The sequence below is a fragment of the Mastacembelus armatus genome, chromosome 1, assembly GCF_900324485.2.
Source record: "Mastacembelus armatus chromosome 1, fMasArm1.2, whole genome shotgun sequence".
Taxonomy (NCBI): domain Eukaryota; kingdom Metazoa; phylum Chordata; class Actinopteri; order Synbranchiformes; family Mastacembelidae; genus Mastacembelus; species Mastacembelus armatus.
Genome location: NC_046633.1, coordinates 15,095,794 through 15,120,397, shown reverse-complemented (window position 1 = coordinate 15,120,397; position 24,604 = coordinate 15,095,794). Strand labels below are relative to the sequence as shown.

Genomic DNA, 24,604 nt, shown 5'->3' with positions numbered 1-24,604 from the left:
TGCATTTAAAGTGAAAGCCTTAATGAGGCATGCATCTGTGTGAACAAGGTGGAACACTCTCCATCTTTCAGTCCATCTATTAGGTCAACCCGTTTGTTGTTTAGATTATGACGTGGTGGAGCCAAACCCAGCTGACATTTGACGAGAGTAGGGGTACACCCTGAACAGATCACCGGTCTTTCACAGGTCTGACACATAGACACGGACACTAACATTCTCCCCTACAGGCAATTTAGAGTCACCGGTAACCCACGTAGGCACAGGGAGAACATGTGAACTCCTCACAACAAGGCCCCAGTTGGCCTCAGGTTCGAAGCCAGAATTAAACATAATGTATCATCCTTTGAAATTCTGCTTTAAAAACAAGTTGTACTAGAGCTTAGGAATTGCCACTTAATGAGCAGATTGTCATGAGCTTATGTAATAATGAGAAATTTGCTAAGAGGCAGTTGGAATGCAGACATTCTTTTTTTCCTGTTATGGTCTTTTCAAAATGTTTTCTGCTACAAAATGGATTTTACACATACAGATTATGTACTTTTTTGAAGTAAATACATTGTATGGTGTGTTTTATATGCAACGATTGTGACATGAAAATTTGAAGGAAAAATACACCAAAATTCTCAAATCTCTTGAGTGCCAGATACATACTGTAGGCTTAAAATATAAGCTTTAAAATTTTACAGCTTAGTCATTCGCATTACCATAGATCCAGGACTCTGAATCTCTGCCAACATTTCTGTTTTACACAGCAGATCAAATGCATTGTATGTTGTATAGTAATGACTGTTTCCTGCAGCTGGAGAAACAATTGCCCAATAAAGGCTTTGTGGAAGGAGCCACCAATGCAGCATATCAAGAAAGCTTTGTCACTGAATCCACAGAAAGTAGCACCAGAGAAATAGCCATGATAATTGCAACCAGTATTATGAACATCTGTTTTGCTGTAGTCACCAATTGCCCTGACCATAAACCAAAGGGTTGGTGGTTCGACCCTTGGCTTCCCTGGTCCGTAGGTTGAAGTGTCGTTGGGCAAGACACTGAACCCCGGTGTATGAATGTGTGATTAAATGGTAAATGGACAAATAGTGTAAAAGCGTTTTGAGTACACTTGATTGTAGAAAAGCGCTATACAAGTATAAGACCATTTACCATCTTCACTTTTTACCATTCTTCATTGGATTTTCAGCAACTGTTTCATAGCAGCAGTTTCAGTTCAGTTTCTTTTCATACGGAACAGAATCCAAGATTACCGAAATTTATCAATTTAAACCCCACGAGATGTCATCAGATCATGTGATGCATAGCTTTTGGTCGTGTTTTGGGTCGGTATGCTTTCTCACCACCAGGACCGCCCAGAGTTTGCCAGATAATGTGGAGTGAGACCACCTCTTCTTGAGGGTCTGGATGTGGTGGTTTGGTCCACACTTAAGTGTGATCACTGTGTTCACACCAGATGAAACAAACCGCACCAAGAGGGAAAATTCATTTCAATTCAGTTTATTTGGATAACACCAAATCACAATAAAATCATCATCATGTTCAGGTTGGTGGGGCCAGTAACTGCACAACAGCAATATGCAGCTCCAGGACCAGGGACACCTGCAGAAAGTACAGAGAGAGCGAGAGAGGACAGAGAAAGAGAGAGCACAAACCAGGGGAGAGAGAAAATGAACGTGTGTTTAAATGGACCTAAGCCTCTAGGTGTAAAACTGTCTGTCATGTCTTAACTGTTGTGATGTAGCTGTTCTTGTTTATTATGTTATAACAAAATAAATGTGGAAATTAAAGGAATAGATAGGGTCAGAACCACTCCTTTATAAGAAATACAGCAAAATAAAGCTGTACTATAGTTTTATACAACATACTGTACTGAGTATGATGTAGCTCATGTAGAGGTCAGTGACAGAGCAGATTAGATTTGAGCCACCCAGCAGCCCTCCCAGTACGTCACTGATAGAGATGGCGAGTTGGGATAGAAGGACTGATTGAACGATTAATGAGCTATAGAAAACAGCCGGCCCTGCAGGGACCAAAGGAGACACTCCTCCTTCTCTTCCTCCACCTCCCACCCTGGGAGCAGCATGGTCGCTTCCTCACACAAGATCCACTTCATTTCCCTCCTCAAAGTTTAATGTACATGCCCCGCCGACCCTCTTCTCTCAACACCCACACACTCGCTCTCTGACTCACAGATCCAATTAAAGTTTGGCCACCTTATTCTCTACTCATAATAATCCCTCAATTTCTTCCTCATCTCGTCTTCATCCCATCTGTACTTCTGTCAACCAGTCTGTGTTGTCTACCTATCATAAAATGAACTTACTATATCACTAGAGATGATTGACCCTGAGGTTTCTTTTATGCAGTTTCTGTTTCCTCAATGTTTCTTATAGCTTTTACACTGAGACAAAACTTTTCTCACACATTTTAGTTTCGATGGACTTGTGTACCAGAGTCATATTTAGGAAATTTTACCATATTTTCTACTAAAACATGTTGATTTTTGTGCAAACAGTTTTTACTCACACTAGGAGGTACAGCTATAGAGATGCACAGTGAGTTAGTTGGCTGACTGGTTCATCACTTTTGTCAACATTGAAAATTTTCAGCAACTGTTTCATGGATTGCTATGAAATTTCGTAAAGAAATTTATGTTCGTACCATGGAAACCTGTGTCTTTAGTGATTGTCTCACTTTTTAATCAGATTATACTAGTAGTTTGAGATTTTTGACTGAACAAAACCTTGACAGCTATTACTGTAGCACTTCCAAGATGAGAATTTTCACTTATCTAGTGAAATATCTCACTTCTGCTAGTGGGATCGACACAAAATGTGGTACACGTTCATGCATTCATTTGTGCCAGTGACTTTGATGTTCCTCCGTCCTTTAACTGGCAAGTTGACATTTTTGTTTCTGAGTAAAAGTTTTGAATGGGTTGTGCTGAAGTTAGACATTCATGTTTCCCTCAGGATGAATTGCTGTAATTTTAGTACAGTCCCTTAACTTTTAATCTAGAGTCATTTTCAGGTCAAAGATGCTAATTGTCCAATGTCTTGGTTTATTTACTCTGTATATGACAGTGTAAAATTTATGCATTATACTGTAACCTCCAAAATCCATACAATTGAAAGTAGCGCTAACAATCCCATGAAGACGTGTTGTGCAACAAATTTCTTTCACAAAATGATGACCGAATCTCTCCTTTATACTATAGAATGTAGTTAAGGAGTCAAGGGGAGTTATTTCAAATAGGGCCCCTACTGTGGTTAAGGAGCCACATGTGGATGTTTGTGGAGTAAAGGAAACTGTAGCAATACTACTAAGCTGGTCTGAGAATAATTCCACAATTCAGCCCTTGAAAGAAGAATCAGGCTGCAGCAATGCGTCTCTGTACAATGCATAGCAGCCTGAGCCAACTCCTCAGCAAGCCTATGCTCCCATCTTATCAGTATTAACACCAACTCTACACATGGTGATCTTTCCACTGGGATACTGAGGTCTTCCCCACCTTGTTTCTTTCATGTTTCTTTAGTCACAGAAAATATTTTTTACTAAAACCAAACATGAATGGTCCTCATTTCTTCTAGTGACTGGAGGTGTTTGGATTATTTTCCAATGTTTAAACAAGGCTGAAATGTATTATTTTTTATGCATAACAGTACTTTTCTTATGTGAATTCATTTCTTAATATGATGTGTTTGTCCTTTGGATAGTGTTGGTGTGAATATACCTCTAATAAACAAATTCTAGGTTTAATGCAGTTCAGCTCTGCTAACACAGATAATCTCCGAAGACCAGAGGGTTTTGCATAAGATCAGAATGGTAACACATCTGAAAACACAGTGCATTCATTAAGTATTCAGACGCCCTGCAATGTCTTATGTTTCACCCTGATACAGTCTCAGCTAGGATTGACAGCTGCCCTCCTTGCAAACCTTGAAGAATAAGTGGTTGCTGATGGATGGATGGATGGATGGATGGATGGATGGATGGATGGATGGATGGATGGATGGATGGATGGATGGATGGATGGATGGATGGATGGATGGTTGGTTGGTTGGTTGGTTGGTTGGTTGGTTGGTTGGTTGGTTGGTTGGTTGGTTTGTTTGTTTTTAGACACTGTGAACACTATCTAAACTTTAGGCTCCTCCATTTGTGAACCACTGTTAATTTCTGTGTTGAGCTTCGGACTGGAGAAAATCATGGCTTTGTATGTCCCATGAATGTTGAAACAAGATTTTATATCACTGCTTGATAACTTAAGCACTGTTTCCTATTAGATGTTACTTTTAGGTCATGTTATTTCGATAACTACTGAGTTACCGACACCTCTCACACATTGCATGCTGGGTTCAGTGCTAGCTTTGCACTTTGAGTTGTCTTTATTTTTCATGGGACCAAACAACCAGACTGTGAAAACTCACAGCAACAGATAGCAACAGTTACACCATGATTCATGTTGGTGCTGTATACAGGGGGAGTCGCAGAGCAATGTATGGTTTGCTGAAATCACACATGGCCTTACAGCCATGGCAAACAATGCAACCACCACAGATCAACTTTAATTATTTACTTTTTTTCCTATGTCTCATTGCTAGGCAGCAAACATACTCACTTACTAGTGTTGATTCATATTTTCAATATTAGAAAAGAATAACAAGCCAGAGGGAAACCATTTAGCTTTCAAGTTCATTTACTGTATAAGTATTTGCAGTCATACTTCTGAGCGGAGTGCGCAGTCAGACTGATCATTTGAGAGCACAAACATGGATTTTTCTATGGTTGTGCAGGCTGTGGATCAAAATGACTATAAATACATGTTTGACCAAATGCCTCTCATTCTTGCTCATTTCTTTATCCTCTTTTCTATCTTCCACACCTGAGGGATCTTACATCTCTTCGTACAGGGGTTGAGTGGAATCATGCTTTCCCTGATGCAGCCTCCTGCTATATCTGTACTCTGTTTATATTAGCCCCGTCTGTCTGTTTCTGCCAGAACCCATTTTTAGTTACTCATATCTCTTTATGTCTGGGGATTCACTGTTCCCTTATGCTGTAAACAAAGACAAAACATAAACAAAATGTAAGATTTGTATTTCAGCTGAAATCTGAAAGTAAATTGCAGGACGATCTTGAATTGTGTTGTACTGGGGGAAAACAGTGATGCACCTGCGTTCATAACAAACACTAGTAAAGGTTTTTGCACTTAACGGCTTAGAGTCAATAAGCTGCTGATCATTAGACTTTTACAAGTTGTCCTGGTTGGATCTTTCCTCCTTTTTGTGTCAGAGCCTGGGTTGTTTTTTTAAAAAAGACAGTAAGTCTCACTGCTGCCATGTGGGATCTCATTATTCTCCAGCAGCAGGAAGAACCTTTGAATTATTTTTCCATTGCTTACTTTAAAGTCAGTGTGGATCAACTTTTGGAAACAAATTCCCAATCCATGTGCAGTTTCTGTCATTTTGGAATTCCAGTTCACATCCAGAAAAGAGTTACAGCAGCAAACATTGGTGGACAAAGCGGAATAACTAATACTGGAAAACAAATTTTAGGTGACGGGTTGAATTTGGGGGCTTAAATTGACAAAAAAAAACTGAGACCACCTTGTGATTAATCTCCAATGTCTTTCTCCTTGTGATGTTACCTACATTTGATGTGTGACAGATGTTTGCAAACGCACACACACCTCTGCTTTCCTCCAACTGTGTGATGGCTCAGTGAGCTCCAGTGCAGAGCCGTTCATCTGCCAAGGCTCTGAATGCAAACCTGCTGTGACTTACAGCTGGCCCGACCCGTCGGAGCTAACCACACACAGTAAACAATAACCCCCACGCCAGACGGTTCAGAAATATGATTGTGTTTCCTGCTGTCCGCCTTCTCCCCTTTAACTGTAACTCAGCCAAAATACACTTATCAAGGTGCTCAGTGGTAGTAATCTTTGAAACTCTCGTTTTTCATTTGAGTGTTTTATCTGTTGATTGTCTCTCTCATAGGTTATAAAATTCGTACTCCAGAGACTGAACGGTTTTATTGCTTTGTCTAGTCTGTGAGCACTTCTTGTTTTCCTTCCAACCCTTTTCAGCAGCTTTTCCTTTTCTGATTTTTTTTTTCTAGGTTCTGTATGCAGAAGAGTGCCAAGTTGGTGCCAGGAGTGACATTAGACCTCATTGAGAAGTAAGTGGCACTTCACAGCCATCCTAAAAATAAATAAAAAAAATAAATAAATAATCCCTCTGTTGCTTCTTGTTGCCTGTTACTGGCTCTATCTCAGGAGGGCACAGTCTACAGAGATTGCTAACCTGTTTTCTTCATGTCTGTGTATCACCGCCTGCCTTCCTGTCTGTCTCTCTGGTTCTCTCCCCCTTATTGTCAGCTCTGTTGCCCTGTTGTTTTCCATCCTGCAGGTATAATTCTCTGCCTTTGTTTCCCCCCTCACAGCCAAAGCCACAGTAGTTTGGCAGATTTAAAGCAGCACATTTTTTTCAATAAACCTCGGGGGTGCCAAGCGACTGAGTGCAGAATATCTCTTGCTCTTAGGCACACACTCACTGATTGATATTAGTGCTCAATATGATGTCATATCTAAAGTTTTAGTAGTTTCACAGAACCATCATGGGGGCTTTTTTCCCTCTTAGGTGCAGGGAAAAGCAAAACTGACATCCATAAACTAAGTTGGTTGAGGAGACTTGGATTTAGAACTAGTAAGTAATTTAAAAGCAGACTATTACATCTCAGCAGAAAAAAATACATCTTGTTGGAAAGCACTTTGATGTCTTGAAGCTGTGGACTCTCAGCTCCCAATCTCATAATGACGTTTGTTACTTCTGGCAGTATGTTTGCCAGAAATTAATAATAATTTTACTTCACATGCTTCAGCTATGATTTCAGCCTGTCTCTGACCGTCAGTGAGTGCACATTCACACATATAAACACATGCATACACACAGCACCTGCACATCTGTGCCTTCCAAAACACTTTAATTAGTTTTTGGCGGGGGTTTTGTGTTGAGACACATCAAGCTTAATCAATTGTCCTGTGCATCATGAAGAGTGGTTTTTCACTCTGTGTGTGTGTCTGTGTGTGTCTGTGTGTGTCTGTGTGTGTCTGTGTGTGTCTGTGTCTGTGGCAGTGGTTCAGACTCAAGCTAGCAGGAGCTGTCCCACAATGACGCACTTTTTCTTTCCGCTCCAAACTTAATAATTTCATAAGCTCTCCTTTGGAGAGAATATTGCTAATCCCTCAGCTCATTCAAAAGGAAGTGGCTTTGATAGAACTGTAAATTTTCAAATTGAGCCCTTTTTTTAACTGCAACTCATATTAGAGACAAGCCTGAGCACCAGACTGTATGATACTAATAATAATGAAAATAATGATAATAATAAATGTTATTTACAGAAAACGGTGCCATATGTCTTTTAAGTGTGTTATAAGCTTGACAACATTTAGTATCAACTGTGGAATGTTTCATCTACTGACACAGGAAGAACTAGTCCAGTCTAAAGGAGAGACAAGCATGGATGACCTTTTCTGGATCAACAGACGAAAGGAATGACCAGTTCTTGTTTAAGTGTCTCAGTTGGACAATGCAGGGTTGAACATCTTTAGTCACTGATTTGTCACCAGACTGTCAACTCTAAATCAAAAAGAACAACTAGATTTCAGGCTTATTTTTTGACATTATTGGGGGGAAAAAACTCCCAGAATAGACAAGATATTATGAATATTATAGTGCTGGGGGCAGTAATTATAATTATTTTTCATTTGGCTTCATTAAACTGCAGGAAATTATTTGACATCCATTTCTTAATTTCCACAAGGCAAGACATAACAGCTGAGACATCAGTGCTTTCAGGCTTTAATGGGACATACAGCAGCGTATTCTCCCCATAGCAATGAAAATTGATATTATTTTTTTGCAAGATATGTCCCTTGGGCAGCATGTACAGTATATAGTAAATAAGATGATCCAGAACGGACCCCTGGGGGACTCCATAAAAAAGAGATGCACATGACAAGGAGGCATCTTTGAGCAAGGACCTGTCAGGCAGATATGAGATGAGTCACAGTGCTGATACCAGTTTTTCAGGTCTCTGTATTTTGGTGGAGTAAATGTGGGGAAAATGTGTGTTATGGCCACCTGAGTCATCACGGCACAGGTAATCCACCCTTCATGTTTTTTACCCAAAGTTTTTTGTTCACACAGTGACTCTGTGTTCAGTGGGTAGCTGAGTCTGTTTTTGTCTCCAGCTGTTTGGTTGTCCATCACATTTTAATTCTACTGGTCTGCAAATTTGGGGAAATTATCGACCTCTGAGATAAAATGTGCTAAATTTTACATATTTTGATTAGATGAATTAGAAAACAGGTGTTAAAGGTGCTGGTTGGATAAACCTTTTAAGATATTAAGATTAATTATTGGTGTGGCACCATTTTCATTGCTATATCACATTTTGCAGAAAAGTTATGCAGCATAATCGCACATCCCCTTCCTAATTTTGAATTATTTAGATGCATTTTGACCTGAAGCTGTATCTTGGAAACTGGAGCCAATTAACACTCAGGACTTAATTTTCCTTTATTAGTGACCCAGTTCTGGTAAAATTTAGCTACTTTCATTTCCCAGGCTTTTTTTTTCAAAGTACACAAATGTATATTTATATTTGTTGTGAACATCCTGGACATTGGTGATACTAAAATCATTGTATACAGCTGTAAATGCATGTTAGCTTATTTACACATCCAGTACCTTTTCTTTAATGTTGTCTTTCTGATCACTTAGTACCATGAAGTCCATTACTTGCTTGACTTTTAGTACTGTTTTCGGCTTAACAAATCCTGGAAAAAAGTATGTGTGGCCAGAAAATATAAAACAATGTGATAAAAGTGGCTAAAAGGCTCCATTGGGCTCAAAGGAGACCTTGAGATTCAGGTGATCATTTTTTGTGGCTTTGTCAGTTATGTGCAGCATATTTCACATCATACACAGCTTCAGTATAACTGCTTCAGTAATCCTCGTCTTTTACACTTGAAGTCACTGTACTCACCTAGTCACAAAAATTGCTGTTCCTGGGATATTTCACCCGAGCACCCGTTAACTTTGGGACTTGACATTAGTTAGTTTCCCGGCATAGCTTCAAAGACCAGAAAGGTGAGATGGCAATCGTTTAGTTCCATTTTTGTTTTAGTTAGTTTTTTGTTTAGTTAGTTTAGTTTTTGTTCTGAGATTATCCATTATATAACTCTGAAAGACATCAGCAGAGCCAGCATTCAGCCCTTTCTACATGCTGGACATCAAATGAACTAAAACAGCAATTTGAGCATCAGTGATCCCCACTGATTTAAAAAAAAAAAAAAAAAAATCCCTTCTTCAGCCATGTTCTTCACATCAATACATTTTGTGCCATTATAATAACTGTTGGCCTAATACCTAAATTGTGCACATTGTTCATATTAAAGAAAAACTTTTTTTTTTTTTACCACATGGAGATCCACCCTTAATATTTTCAAACTTGTCCATCAATTCGAGATCATGCATCTCATGAATTTGTTATTTTGCTACTGTTTTTCTGTATTCTTTAGAACTGACAAAAGTTCAAATCCAATTTCAAAAGAGCATACATTGCAAACTAATGTAGAAAAGGTCAGAATTTTGCTGCTACATAATTCTTTCTCTTAACCTTACCGGCTTGCTAGTAGTTTAACCATCGTGCTGTGTAGATGGTACGATACGCAGAGCACAGGATACTACAAACACAGCCATGTATGACTAGCTTGGATTTCAGCAGATCGTTTTCTTTAAAGAGTAAGTGAATAACTTGTTTTTCTTGTTAGTCATGGCTATATAGGATAAGAGGCTGTTACAGAAGTCAGACCGACAATATAGTGGCAGACTGACTCCAGAACTATAGTTTATACAGTGGTTAAAAAGTAGTATTTACACAAGGAAGCAGTTTACCTTAAAACACAAATATTAGCAGTCAGCTAGCCTGCAGCTTTTGGTTCTTGTTATTGTCTCAGGGTTTGATGTGATAACCTGACTATGACTAAAGCTACTGTAGCACAACTCATCACCTGGCTTAGTGGTATCCTAGCAACCAATCACACCAGGCTGCTTTCCGCAAGTCTTCAACAGAAAGATGCAGGGGAGCATGTCATTGTTCAGGCCTTAAAATGTGCTTGGTGTGATTGGTCACAAATAGTAACCAAAGCAGCTTTCTTCCTTTGTCATCATCATTTTGCCATGTCCTGATTACACATGCAAGCATGAGCACACAGCTAATAGGGCTTAAACACACTGGCCACTCATTTGGCACATATTCACACCTTTAAAGGTCACACACAGTTGGAAACCACATGTCGAACACTCATCATCCATGAAATATTACAAGCATTTGTTGTAAAATGGATTCAACATAATAGGCTTTGAGTAGTTGTGTGCTGTTCATTTGTTTATTAGTTAGATCATTCCTCTTTCTATGCTCCATCTGTGCACCCTTCTGTCTCCGCTTCCCACATACATCCAACACACATTCTGGCCGTATCTAACCACAAAAGCCTTTCAGATAGAGTCACGATGCGCGATGCATGTGGATTTTACCTGCCTATGATCTGCTCAGTCTCTCTCAAGCTTCAGTATCTCTCACACACTCTCTCTTTGACACACACTCATCCCTTATCTTTTATCTCACATGGGGCTGACACAATTGTCATGGGTTAATCCCTATTCTTAGCATCCCTCTGAGTCTTTTCACAGTGAGCCTCCCCCCCAGTAGGCCGGGCCGACCTTCCTCCCTGCAGTCTGACACCTGACTGTGCTCAACTCACCAGGGCCTCACTGAGTTAGACTCCATTATTGAAAGAATCCATCCTTGGATAGACCCTCAGCATTTATAATACTGAGGAGATACTCTATTGATCCTATAAAAATAAACTTTATGTCCTAGCTCAACAGAGACATCAGGGAGAAGAGTCAGCTCCACTGCAGCAACCCTCGAAGAGATTTGGCTCTTTGCTTTAGATAGGAGCAACAGCTTATATCATTGATAGAGGACATTTTGACTCTGTGCATATCTAGCATTTTGTATCAAGCCAAACTCACACTGGTTCTTAATCTAGCTGAGGTCAAGGTGTGAGCCAGGCATCATGAAATACCTTTGTATTTGTGCCTTGTTACTATCAATGTGGCACACATAATTAAATAACCACTAAATTCAAAACTGAAACTCAGTAGTAACAATGGAGAGGAGCAGGCTACTATTTAATTGCACCCATGCTTGCTCATGTCCTGCACATTATGAAACAATTCAGCTGCATTGTTTTACTGTAGTTTCTCTGATGCCATCACATGGATTCGTTAAAGGATAGGTTTGTATTAACATTAAAAATGTGACACTCACATGAAGCTTTAGCTCTCACGTGAGATAATTCAAGTCAGTTGTTGCTTTCTATTTAATACAAAATCCCCTCTCTTCTTTTAAGTTTCTTGCCAGGGTGTGCTTTCTCCAACATTAAACTGTCTGTGGCCACATCATCTCCTTGGTGGCAGATCTTAAGCTGCTCTGGATAGAGTTATGAAACTATGATTAAGACACCCCTGTTTACAACATAAATGAAGTGAGAACAGACAGCGAATGCGTAATATAATCTGCAAACATTTTGAGCAAAACCAACCTAAACACCTCAGAAGGGATTTGTAAGTCCATCCAAGAACCTGTACACTGTCTTTTCCATCTTCAAATCTATTACACTGGATAGAGAGCAAGGATATGAACTGCTGAGTGTTCATCCTTACCGCTGACTTGCCAAACACCTTTGGCAAGCACACAGAGTGTTCACGAGCTGGCCCAGCACTCACAGATATAGTAGGCTTGTACCTGCCAGGAGCTTCACTGGTGCTATTATTTATCATTTAAAGGTTGAAATGGGTTAGGGTTATGTGAGGAAAAGTCTTCAGACTCACAGTGTGGAGTAATAGAGACTTAGCATGCTAGTTTCCTGACTTATTCTACTGATTATCTGCGAAAGGATCTTTTAGTTGAGTATGGAGTCTAGACACAGTTCATTTTGTTTTCCGTATTTATTTTATTGCAATGTTATTTATTACTGTAAACTTAGTTACTTTGCTCAAACTCAAAGGACAAAGGATCCCGTGGGTGGGACACTGTGTATAAATGGATTATGAGCCAGTTTATTATCTCATTGTCTTGAGAAATGTGTTTGTTTTTTTGGTGATAATGAAGTAACTTATACACTTTGTTTTCCACATTTACAAGATCATTTTTTAAAGCCACAGACAGTATTGGCTTCTGTACAGATTTTTTTTTTGTGTGTCACTAAGCATTTTAATCTTTAAGTGAACATTATACTTTTTATGAGATTGTTAATGTATAACAATGATATGCTATTTTTTCAGTTGACCCTTTTAGCAACTCTGATACGATGAATGACAGATTAGTTCTTATAGGTTTGTTGCATGTCACATTTCAAAATGTGATTAATGAAATTAATACAAGCAAGCATGTCATGTTTGCAAAATGCTGTTTGAAACACATCTCTCATCTGTAAGTCATCAGTTTGTTTCTTACACACTATCACTGTCATCTTCACAGTATGTAACATTGTTAGCTTTAATGCTTCAAGTTATGAAAGTGCTTTCTGTCATCTATATTCCTTTTCCATAAATTTTTTTTTCATTCATTTAAAGCACATCCCTTCTGTTTGCTTTACTCAGTCGCTCACATTAACTGTAGTATTTACTAGTGTTGGCCATCATTGCCCCTTCTTTCTTCACTGCTTTACAGTGTTCATTAAAAGGCAGATGGCTAGGTGTCTTAAAGGTAATTTTGTCAGTGATTACTGTCACATCGTCTCGAGCTCTGTCTGGAACATACCTCTCTGCTCTCATATCCGTGGTACAGTATGCCCACTCTCCAGTCACAGAACAACTAGAAACTGTGCCAACCTATCAACGGAGGAATTTCTGCGAAAACTGAAAACGAAAACGTTTACACATCTCAGGTCCCACTAGTACACGTTATTGATACACATCTGTTTTGGTACTCTGCAGTAGCCCACTCAGAAAAAATGTTTCACTACAATCACAGACGAACCGAACACTGGCTCTAGATAGGGAATCGCATTTTGCTTTAAAGGTGACGTCCTGTTGTTAACGTTAATCTCACAACTAGATGCCGATAAAGCTTTCACCTTTAATATGATAAAATACAGTAGTGTTCTATGAGAACAGCAAACCTATAAAAATATGTGGAAGACTACATAGAAAGAAAAACACATTACAAAACATTAGATCACATTAGTTCCTTTAGACGTTGTTGAATCTGGAGATTCAGTGTAAAATGAGTGAAAAAACATAAAAAAATAAATAGAAAGACAAGACACAGGAAAGACTAAAGTGGTTGTTGTGACAGATGTGTTGGTCAGTCCAGTAATGTTTAAGTTCCAGTTTTATTATCTGACATGGTAGATTTGTGATGGTATGTGTGCCGCTGTTACAGGAAGCCTTTAGCTTCTACTGTGGTAACTTGTATTACTCATGTACTCAGTTGGCTTCTGGTATTGCTGGGAGCCAAAAACACATGCTTTTTGTAGTTAATAGTTAACTCTACTAGTACAATATTTATTTTTTTAATCAATACATCTTTAAATCAATTATTACATTTAACATGTGAACAGTTGCATTTTTCAGGGGAACACTTAAATACAATTCAAAATAGATATTTTGGGGAGTTTTTTAGACAGAAGATATAGGCAGGGGGAGATGTATGAAGAAAAAAGGTATGAAAAAATGGTTATTGTCTAAGGTGCTGTATCAGTCGAAAATAGTTCCATTATGTCATCTGAAACATCTCTGTCTGTAAATGTGGTATATCATCTAAGCTCTGTGTTGCATTCTGTCTCTGATTGTGCCTGATGTTGCTCTGCGTCGTGGTCCGTGGCCTACAGGAGCTCTTTTGCACAAGAGTATAAGCCTGCATGAATATTCAGATGGGCACTCATTGTTAGTCTCTCTGAGTGCATGAAAATTTCTTCAGATGTGTAGTGATAATACTACTGAGCAGTTGCCACTTTGTGCTCTGAGTCAACTATGTGAGATACAGTGAGTATGGCTGACACAGTGCCATCTGTGTTATTTTGTGTGTGGTGCAGGATCCCTGGCAGGCTCAATGACAGACGCACTCCCCTCGGAGAGCTCAACTGGATCTTCACAGCCATCACTGACACGATCGCCTGGAATGTGCTGCCTAGAGGTAATGCTTTACACACAGATACACTCTTTAGGGTTCTGCAGTAAAACTTGTATAGTCACATATCAGCAATTTTGTCTTCGCAGTTTTTCTGGTCTCAGTTTAATGCAACTTGGTTTTCATTTCCATTCCATTGGTTATTGTAATATTGTGCAGTAATGGTTGTGGTCTGAGAACACAAGAAGAAAACACAAATTATCTGCCAGTTGACCATTTGCTAAACCCCTCTTCAAACAGCAGTTGTTGAGTCATAGTTTAGAAATTGTAACTAGCCGCAGAGGGCTATCAGGCTTCAGATTTCTCCACAGTGGTTTCTGTGGAGTTTACAAGATGTGTGTTTTTTGCCTTTCCAAAACCAAAAACACATTAAAAACCATTAAGACGGATTATCAGAGTACTAGCAGCTTTACCCTGCACTTTTGGATTGGAAGTTTACACTCAGCAACCCCTAGGCAACATTACCCGAGGATATTATTTTGGCCAAGCACATCAGTTAGTCCTCATCCTAAAACACTTTTCTCTTGGATCATCAAGTGATGAAAACTTTTAATCAGGAACATGTGATGTTAGCCTCATGATATCACATATGCACACATTAAATACATGTACACTATAAAACAAGTGTCTCGTTTATAAAGAGGCAGCTTAAAACATAAAAAAGATGAGGACTTTGTGATGCTAATGGTAGATGAAGACAGACTTCTAAAGATGTCTGTGGCACAGCTGTGAAACTGTAAGAAAAGGCTTCACTTGAACATGAAACAGTCAATGATGAAAAATGAAAAACTGGTAACCTGTATTTCAGCTCATATGGAGTACTACTTAGTACACCTAATAAAAGCACTACAGTAGTGATGCATCAGCAATACTAAAAGTTTGAGAACATCCCCAGTGGTAGAAAATGGCAAAGGTGTTGATGCAATAAATGCAGGTTGGTGCTTCAAATTTAGATTAATTATATGCATAACATCTAGCAGAGTAACTGTTACCCACAATTTGGTGGCCATAAAAATAAATATACACATTCAAGTTCTGTATGGCCACGACACATGCATAGATTGCCGCTACCATTACTCACAGCCTCAGTCTGCCCTGATGACAGTACACACACACACACATTCTTTGATATGCATTTACTTCATGCATGGACCACTCAGTGCTCACCTGTCTCTTGTATGCAAAAAACCCACAGACACACATGCATGTATATGCTAACTGTATCCCTGCTTGAATATAAATGTGACAATGCTGATGGCAGCCAAAGCTTTTTAAACCCCCTGGGGCTCTGCTGTTAATGAAATAGAGAAAATCCCTGTAATGAAGGCACTGCACACATAATCCAACTCACACACATACACTTTAACATTTACACAGCCCAATACTATTGGTAGACACTGCAGTTGTCAGGTGCTTTCTCTTGAAATATCACTCACAGACACACATACACAGACACACACTGTGGTCTTACTATTGTTGAGAGGGCACCCACTGCCATGATGCATTCTTTAGCCCTTTACCCTAACCTTAACCAGCACAACTAACTGCCTAACCCCAATTCTTACATTAACCTAAACCTCATTTTAGCCATAAACTTTAACCAGCTCTCTGAAGTTGTGAGGATAGGCAAAAAATGTCCTCACCTTGCTAAAATATCCTCACAAGAGTGAAACTGAACTAAAATTTGTTTGAACAATCATAGAAATACATCTGCTAACACACGCACACACGCGCACACACACACACACACACACACACACACACTGGCCCTTTCATACAAAGAAGGGAATCACAATCATCAGCCACAGAGATTGGGGCTTGGCCCTGTTAAAGGGAATTAGTGAATGCATTAATGAGCTGATGAAAATGTGACTGCGGCACATTGCTTTAACCCCCATATGTGTTTTTGTATTTATTCTGTAGCATACACTGAAATTGGCCAATGGCTGCTTTGCTCTAATTAAACTTCTTTTACCCAGTTGAATTTTCAGTCACTCATTCAGCAGCCCATTTTTCTCAGTTGTAATCCTGTCTTTGTGTTCATTTTATTAATTCAGTGCCCCTCTTCTTCCCAAGACCTAATGGATAATTTGTTCTCTCTCATTGTATCTAGATTTGTTCCAGAAGTTGTTTCGTCAGGACCTGCTGGTGGCCAGCTTGTTCCGCAATTTCCTATTAGCTGAGAGGATAATGAGGTCATACAACTGTACACCAGTCAGCAGTCCCCGTCTGCCCCCTACATACATGCATGCCATGTGGTAAGACGCACACAAACACAGCAAAGAGGCCTCTCTTTTCTTGCACAGAGATATGCAGAGATTTACAGAAAGTAAGAGGAAGCAGAACGGTCACCCACAAAGCTTCCTGTTAGTTAATACATATTGCAGATATAAGAATGAACAGACTGTCCAGCAGATACTTTGTTGGATTAGACAGGGGACAGGTAGTGTTCTATTTTTCATGGTACAAATATTTCACTTTTTAAAATGGGCACTTTGAAAATGTCAGAGATATTATAAAGTGCTATAAACCTGGTCAGTCACACACAGATGCCAAGTCTTTTGTTGATGTTTCAGTGCGGGTTACGTGTACCTTCGAACAGTTAAAAAAACAAAAAAAAACAACAAAAAAAAGCAAGTAGCAATGTTTTTTGTATTTTTGTGACAATATTATTTATACATTTTTCTATTATGATAGGTCATTTGAGGGGCATAAAGGTACACTGTTTACTAGGAAATATGCTTTTTTTGTTTCAATAGCCTCAGTAAGAAGATGCCAGTTTCAGCATTTAGAGCAGATTTAGATCTAAGACGTATTTAGCTCAGTGTAGCGAGTGGAAGTTTGCACTGACAGCCGGCTTGATTAAAAAAGCCATTAAAAATGCCCTTTAACATTTCTGAATGCTGTTGCATTGTATCTTCAGTTGCACAAGTTTCTTATTGATTTGGCATCTGCAGAAATAAAAAATAAGGCACTGGGGTTTCACAACCTGTTGGAGCGAATTAGTGACAAACAGCAGCTCAGCTATGGTCAGTGACTGCACAAAGCATCTCAGTAGTCCTGTCCTGACTCATTTTCCTGACTCTCAACAAAACCACCATAACAAAAGAGGCTGAAAATCAGGTGAGAATTGAACAGAGGTAGGGGTTACAAATAGATGGCTGGTATAAGAAACAGCCAGTCAGTCTAACACCAAACTTGGAAAGCCCAGTTTGTTTCTATCCAGGCAATGGACATTACACTGGTGTCACCTCTCCATGTGCAGCACTAACTAAAAGTAAACTGCCATTCAACACAAGACTTTTCAAGCTCTGCAACTGCTTTGTTTAAACTCAAATACACAATAATGTGACCAGAAGCTTTGCTGTTAATTGTTTCCATTCACATATCCATAAGTAAAAAATGTTCTGTGCAGTCAGCCCATGCAAATGCAAATTATAGAGATTTTCCCCGCATTTATTGTTAAAACAAGAAAAAGAATCTAAATGCTTTAAATACTCTTCTCTGAATAACCGTTTGGTGAGGAAGTGTGAGCCAAAACATGTAGGTGTTTTTATTTGCTTCAGTCCTCTAGCGTATACACACACACCTCGTTTGTGCTAAATATAATAGCAAAGATTTTGTTTGTAAGTTGACTTGTGTAAGTGTTGCTCTCTGCGTCGTGACAGACCAAGCAGATATACAGTAGCAGTGTGTTCAGTGATGGCAGCCTTAGTCAACCTGAATGCGCACGTGCAGACACACACACACACACACAGTGTGAGATAACTCCTGTTCTCTGAGGGATATTGATGGACTTTGTGGGACATGTTTGATACCTCTGGCTCTGGTAGACATGGCAGATGTGGGTTAAAAGCAGTGGCACTACAAAAAATAATACAACACTACTTCATAAATTAGAGCAGTCTTTGAAAGTGGTATCCATTTTTACTAACACAGCTTGAGGCCAGCACTGCAAGTTGTTGCAGTGTTTTACATTTCCCACCATCATAATAATTTGCCCTCTGTGTATTCTCACAGCGGTGCAGAAAAGTCTCCCTGTTGTCCGTTGACTTTACATGCTCCTGCACATGTAGTATCATCTATCTCTCTTTGGTTACACAAAGACCTCTCCCACCATCTATTGTTTCTCTTCTTGGTTTTCTATAAATGCCTCCGTCCATCTCTCCCACTTTTTATCTGCTTGGTGTTGAGGGAAAAAAACAACAAAAATGTCTCTCTCTCTCTCTCTCTCTCTCTCTTCGCCTTGAGGAGCGACTTCTTGTGTAACACCCTGGCATCACTTATTGTAAAGAATACCATCTTCTTCCTCCTTGAGCAAGCAATAGGCTCTGTTTCTGGCTCGCACAGCCCCATTATTTTAGATTGTGGGTATATTGCACTCTTTACCGCCAAAGAAATTGGGAGTTGCACTTTATTTCACAGCAGCACATGCAGTATTAAGCAGGACAGAATAACGACAGAGAGGTGCTTTAGGAGTGCAAGAAACGAGACTGAGAGGACGATAAAATATGGAAGTGCCAGAGATAAAAGGCAAGAGAAAAATAAAAGTGTGGATCAGCATAGATGGGGTGGAAGGAGGATGGAGAGGGGGAATTAAATAATTTGGGGGCTTGTTGATTGATGTTGGTGCCCAAACACAAACAGCAATTGTTATTCAAATGCAGAATAAGGGAGAACAGATAAACCCAAGGCTGATTATTCCCTTGTGGGCAGTTTCAGTGTGGGAGTGCATGTGGGTGTGTGTTGCTGCACCACACTCTGCAGGCAACAGGGAAAAGAGCTTAGTCAGCCGCCAACTGGTCCCCTAAACACCACAGTTGTCAACCATCGTCTTCATCTCATGTACCGTGCACACAAACACACGTGTACTCTCACAGGCAGGTTTTGGTGATCAGTTACTCATTCCTGTTGGCAGACATCATCCGAGTTAATGCTCGGCCTCCTTCCCGTGACTATGTCTTCACTGATTAGACTGCACCATCCGCTTGCTTTCTCTACACTGGATTACATAAACACCAATAGAGATAGGATCCAACCTATAGGCTTTTTCTTGGTAGTGTTTCTAAGACAGATTCCAATCCCAGTAACTCAAGTTATGAAATCTGTAGAAATACCTGTCTGTTTCCTCCTGCTTGAAGATTGTAAGTGTTCTGTTCTGTGGCCCGTATTTCACTGCACCTTGGGATCAAAACATTTATTTCCCTCTCACTTTTATTAATTATAGGAAAATGTAGTCTTCTCATAAGATTTTATTGTTTAAGTGCCGTCTTATATTTGTCAATACTTTTAGATATACTTTTGAGAGAAAAAAGTAATATACAATGACAACATTTTCCACACCCAGCTCTGGTAAATACAAATAAAACATAATATCATATAGTTGCAATCAAAAGTAGCAAAATAATACAGGAGCGTAGAAAAATAGGAAGAAACTCATATAATGAAATTCATAGCTTATAACACCAATGGTACTGACTTCATGCAGGCATTTTCAAAGGTGTCGTAGGCCTACACAAACGTTAATAGCGCATTCATTAGCATCATTACTTTATCAAGTAGAAAGCTGTAGTTATATGATAGTATCAATCAAGTAATCTGTACAGCCGTGGGTACATGGCAAACAGGAGCTACTTTTAGCTAATTGGCATACTTTAGATGGTGCCAATTTGACAAAATGTGAACATATACAGTCAAAAAAAATTGTTTTCAAGATGGATGAAGAAACACAGTCTCCGTTTTGTAAATTAGCCAGTAAAATCCAGGATTTTGTGCAATCTCATCTCCAAATTCTATCTAGTGTAAAAGCTTCAAAAGCCACTAGATCCCTGTTCAATAGACCTGGAAAAGGTCACTTGTTCCAATCTGTCAGTGACTTTGCCTCAGGTGACCACTGCCACTCAATCTCAGGCAGATTGCTATGTTTGGGATTTTGAAACTATGGAATCTTACCTTAAATCTGTTGGTTAGTGTGCACAATCAATCTGAATCTGAAGTTATAATTTCTTTAAAATTTGGCAGCAAAAAGCCTTGTCAGATGAGAAGCACCTGCTCTTAATAAATGCAGTAATGTAGGTTTTGCACAGCTGACACTTTTGCTGGAAGGATACATGTTTTTCCTGCTGCAGTGGCAGCTGAATTTTTTTAATTCTCACATTTAGACTGAGCTTGAACCACCTGACGTAAATGCAGAATTATATTACCTTTTTGTTGAATTATAAAACAATTTAAAAGTAGTTGAAGGAGCAGAGAGACAACCTGCCAAAATGTACCTGCCAGTTTTCTTATTGGACAGCAGTTCTTTTGTACTGCATGTTTGTGTGTTTGCATGGTGCATGTCAAAAGTGGATCCTAAACACTGTACTGTTGACCAGGGGTGCAATTCTTTAATAGCAGCTATTGGAACCAGCTAAGTCTCACAGAGAAAACCCTATTGTTGCTCATTCAGCAGCACATTACATCGCAGTGCAGCGACTGGGAACATGACTCAACCCAAACTCACACTAACTCAGAGGAAACAGCCCCATTGAGGACCTGAGCTCAATTTGCTGCAGGAACAGAAAAAAAAGCCAGAAAGAGAGACAGGCAGAAAGGGAGAATAGAGACGTTGTGATAAGGTTTGATGTGAGTTACATAACCTCATGAATTAGATATAATGGTGTTTAAAAAGGGATTAAAGGCTCCTTGCTGCCCTCTCCAGGACCTCGAGATGGGAATTTAAAGAGGTGTATGTGCACAGGGAAGAACCCAGGGAGAAAATGTGAGCTAAAGAATATGAGTGTGAGAGGGGGGGTGGCAAACCCCTGACAAAGCACCAGGTGATAAACTGCATTTTTCTGTTGCTGCAGGTCACACATTTGGGAATAGATTTAAATTGCAATGAATGTGTGTGGAAGACTCAGACTGATATACTGGCTTATATTAGCTTTTTGCAGATAAGTCAGAGTCTGCTAATAGTTATATACTTCAGTGAATTAGAGTTTTACTTGTACTTGCTTCAGTGTTTTTACACTGTAATGCTACTTTTGTTTACAGTGGTTTCAGAAAGTGTGCAAAGCAGAGAGACAGAGACCTACCAAAGAAGATTTAAAGCAGTAACTGCTTCTGAGAGCTTTTCATTTTAAATAAATTCACATGTTTTCTAAAAACATTTTTTCAGTAGTTATGGCTTATTGAAATACTGAATTAGGGCTTACGGTTAAAGAATTCTAATTCAAGGTCTTTTCAAAATTAAATTGTGAATGGGTCTGAATACCTTCTGACTGAAGGACCTAGGTACTTAAATAATAAAATAAGATAAGAAAACCTTTATTTGTCCCGCAATGGGGAAATTGCATTGTTGCAACAGTAAGTACAGTACACAGCAGAGTGCCAGTAGCAAGTAGCAAGATGTGAGATAAATAAGAAATTAAAAATTATTAAAAAGTACTAAGTCGAATAAAACTATGAAGCTACAAAAACTGTGTGTGTAGATATGTGCCTATGGGTATGTACAGTATATGGACATCTTTGGATAAATAAATAAATAACAGGTAAAGCGATTACAGTATATTGCACTGATGGTGAGTCACCTTATAATACACTATTGTACATGATTACAGCAGATGGATGACAAATGTACAGTGTTAGTCATGTTCATTGTAGAGTCTGACAGCAGCAGGAAGGAAAGACCTGCGGAATCTGTTCTTCACACAGCGAGGGTGGATCAGTCTGTCACTGAAGCTGCTCTCCAGGGCAGTCAGGGCATCCTGCAGGGGATGAGCAGCATAGATGTTAGTTTATCCAGGAAAAGGCCGCAGTATCCTCAGGAGGTAGAGTCAGCTCTGGCCCTTCCTGTACAGTGCATCTGTTATGAGTCCAGTCCAGTTTGTTGTTCAGGTGAACACCCGGGTACTTATAAGAGTCCATTCTCTCAATGTCCATTCCCTGGATGCTCACTGACGAGGGGAGAGTAGACCGACGTCTGTGGAAGTCCACCACCATCTCCTTGGTGTTTCCCGTGGTGATGAGGAGGTAGTTTTGCTGACACCAGTCCACGAAGTCCTGCGTCAGTCCTCTGTATTGTCATTGTCGTCAGTGATGAGCCCGACCAGAGAACTTCTGCAGAACGTGTTGTGTCTGAAGTCTGCAGTGTAGAGGGTGAAGTTGAAGGGGGCCAGGACGGTCCCCTGGGGGGCCCCCACACTGCAGGTCAGGATGTCAGACACACTATCCCGGGCTCTCACAAACTGGGGCTGTTTTTTGAGGTAGTCCAGGATCCACCCCGCCAGGTCAAAGTCCACGCTTCTCCAGGTGAGCCAGAGCACGGTGAAGCAGGAAGATGATGGCGTCCTCCACTCCGATGCCAGGTCGGTAGGTGAACTGCAGCGGATCCATCGCTGAGCTCACCACGGAGTGGAGGTGGCCCAGGACCAGTCTCTCCAGTGTCTTCATCAGATGGGACGTGAGAGCCACCGGCCTGAAGTTGTTGAGGTCTTTAGCGTGCAGTGTCTTGGGCACTTGTACCACACAGGAAGTCTTCCAAAGCTGTGGTACCACCCTCAGCTTGAGGCTCAGATCGAAGACATGCTCCATAACTCCTCACAGTTCATCTATGCAGGATTTAAGGAACCTGGAGCTGATGCCATCTAGTCAGTTCACTTCTCACCTGGGCTGGTGTGAGGGATAAGGGTGGGTAGGTGGGCAGTGTGCTGGGGGGGGGTGAGTCGGAGTTGTGAAGTGGTGGGGTGATGGGATGGGCCAGAGGTGTGAAAGGCTGAGGGAGTGGGGCATTGTCCATGTGTTGGGGAGAAGGCATGCAGCTGCGTGGGGGGAATAGAGGGTGATTGATCATACCTAATGAAATGCAGATTTAGATCGTTAACCCACTGCAGACCCACTTCAGCCTGGGCGTGGGGTGATGTCCTCCCCATGTGGGTCGTAGAGCTCTGTCCACACAGTGGTGATAACCTCCTGAGAACCAAGGAAAATAAGTGTCTTCCAATTTCTTGTTTTTGTAATTTCCTACCTGGTTAAAAAAACATGTTACAATTTAGACTTTTTTAAAAATTTATTTTTATTTTTAATTTTATAGCATGTCCACTGTAGTGGACCATAGGACCATTTGGATGTGAACAAACTGTCCACTACAAGGGACACAAGTCAGTGGGCTGGGTCTCAGGAGGATATAGCAGTCCCTACTTCCATCTCTTGATGTTATTATCAGCCTTAATCATCCTGTTTCGTTCAGGACAAAAATATGTGGATTTTGGGGAACTTCCTTCTGATTACTTCTTAATTTTATGTTTGTGCGTGTCTGTGCATTTGCTTCCTCTCCACAGGCAAGCATGGGACCTGGCCGTGGACATCTGCCTCTCTCAGCTGCCTACCATCATCGAGGAGGGCACCGCCTTCAGAGTAAGTGTGTTTGTGTGGGAGTACAACTAACACTTAAGACCGCTACAGATTTACCTTAAAGATGCTACATTTGACTCTGTGTGTGCGTGTGTGTGTGTGTGATTATGGGACATCTGGTTTTGATAGATGGCTCTTATCTTCGTCTTGGATCTGTTCACCACTGATGCCAGTAAACCCCCAAACAATTCTTGTTTGCACTGCAAGTTCTCCACCACCAGCATTCACAGCATCTCTATTAATCTCTCAGACACACACACATACACTCAATCCCAGTGGATAACATTGTAAAATGTCAAGTCTAATACTTCAAGTGTGAGTGTCAAATAAAAAAATAGTTGGTGAAACCACTGGCCATGCACTTTTAGCCACTGGTGTGTTTTGTTTTATTTACTGATGTGGCAAGGGACTGTGATGGAGATGCTGAGTGTAATGGAAACACAATGCAAGAGGCTGACTGAGCTGATGATGGCTCAAGAAAAAGCAGCAACATGTGCTTTGTAATGCTAACTAATCAGAAAAGCCTAAACAGAGAGAAAAGTGGTACTGGAGCTGCTTTCATGATGTTAGCATTTTTATCTGGGCCTTTTCTCTCATGCACCTAGAGGTGGGCATCTTCTCTATCTCTCCCTTGGGAGCAGTTTTCCCTCCACGCTCCTCCCCTACTTTCTCTAACACTCAGACCAGAAACACTTTCCAGCATGATAATTGATCCTCTGAGGACTACTACGGGAGCTCTTCCGTCTCTGTCTTACTCCTTTCAGGAACCTCTAATTCTCCTCTGATGTGCTTCAGCTGTTACCCTTTTTCCTGTCAGCTGAATTTACAGCTATAGAAAAAGTATTAGTCTTCATTTTCTGGTTTTTCATTCTGTGTGACCTCAGAAAGCTGTTTGTGAAAGAGTGATGGAATCACATTGTTTGCACCTTATAATAGGAAATAT

The 24,604-nt window shown here is 40.2% G+C and overlaps 1 protein-coding gene across 5 annotated transcripts in view; it reads left to right on the top strand.

Annotated features, from left to right (window-relative positions):
• Positions 1 to 24,604, top strand: part of rptor (regulatory associated protein of MTOR, complex 1) — a 146,486-nt gene that overhangs the window by 68,749 nt on the left and 53,133 nt on the right. For all 5 annotated transcript variants that reach the window (XM_026303246.1, XM_026303249.2, XM_026303247.1 and 2 more), the window contains 4 exons: positions 6,121 to 6,180; positions 14,174 to 14,274; positions 16,382 to 16,526; positions 23,589 to 23,664. In XM_026303246.1, coding sequence (XP_026159031.1) covers positions 6,121 to 6,180; positions 14,174 to 14,274; positions 16,382 to 16,526; positions 23,589 to 23,664 — 382 coding nt within the window. The remainder of the gene's footprint in view (positions 1 to 6,120; positions 6,181 to 14,173; positions 14,275 to 16,381; positions 16,527 to 23,588; positions 23,665 to 24,604) is intronic.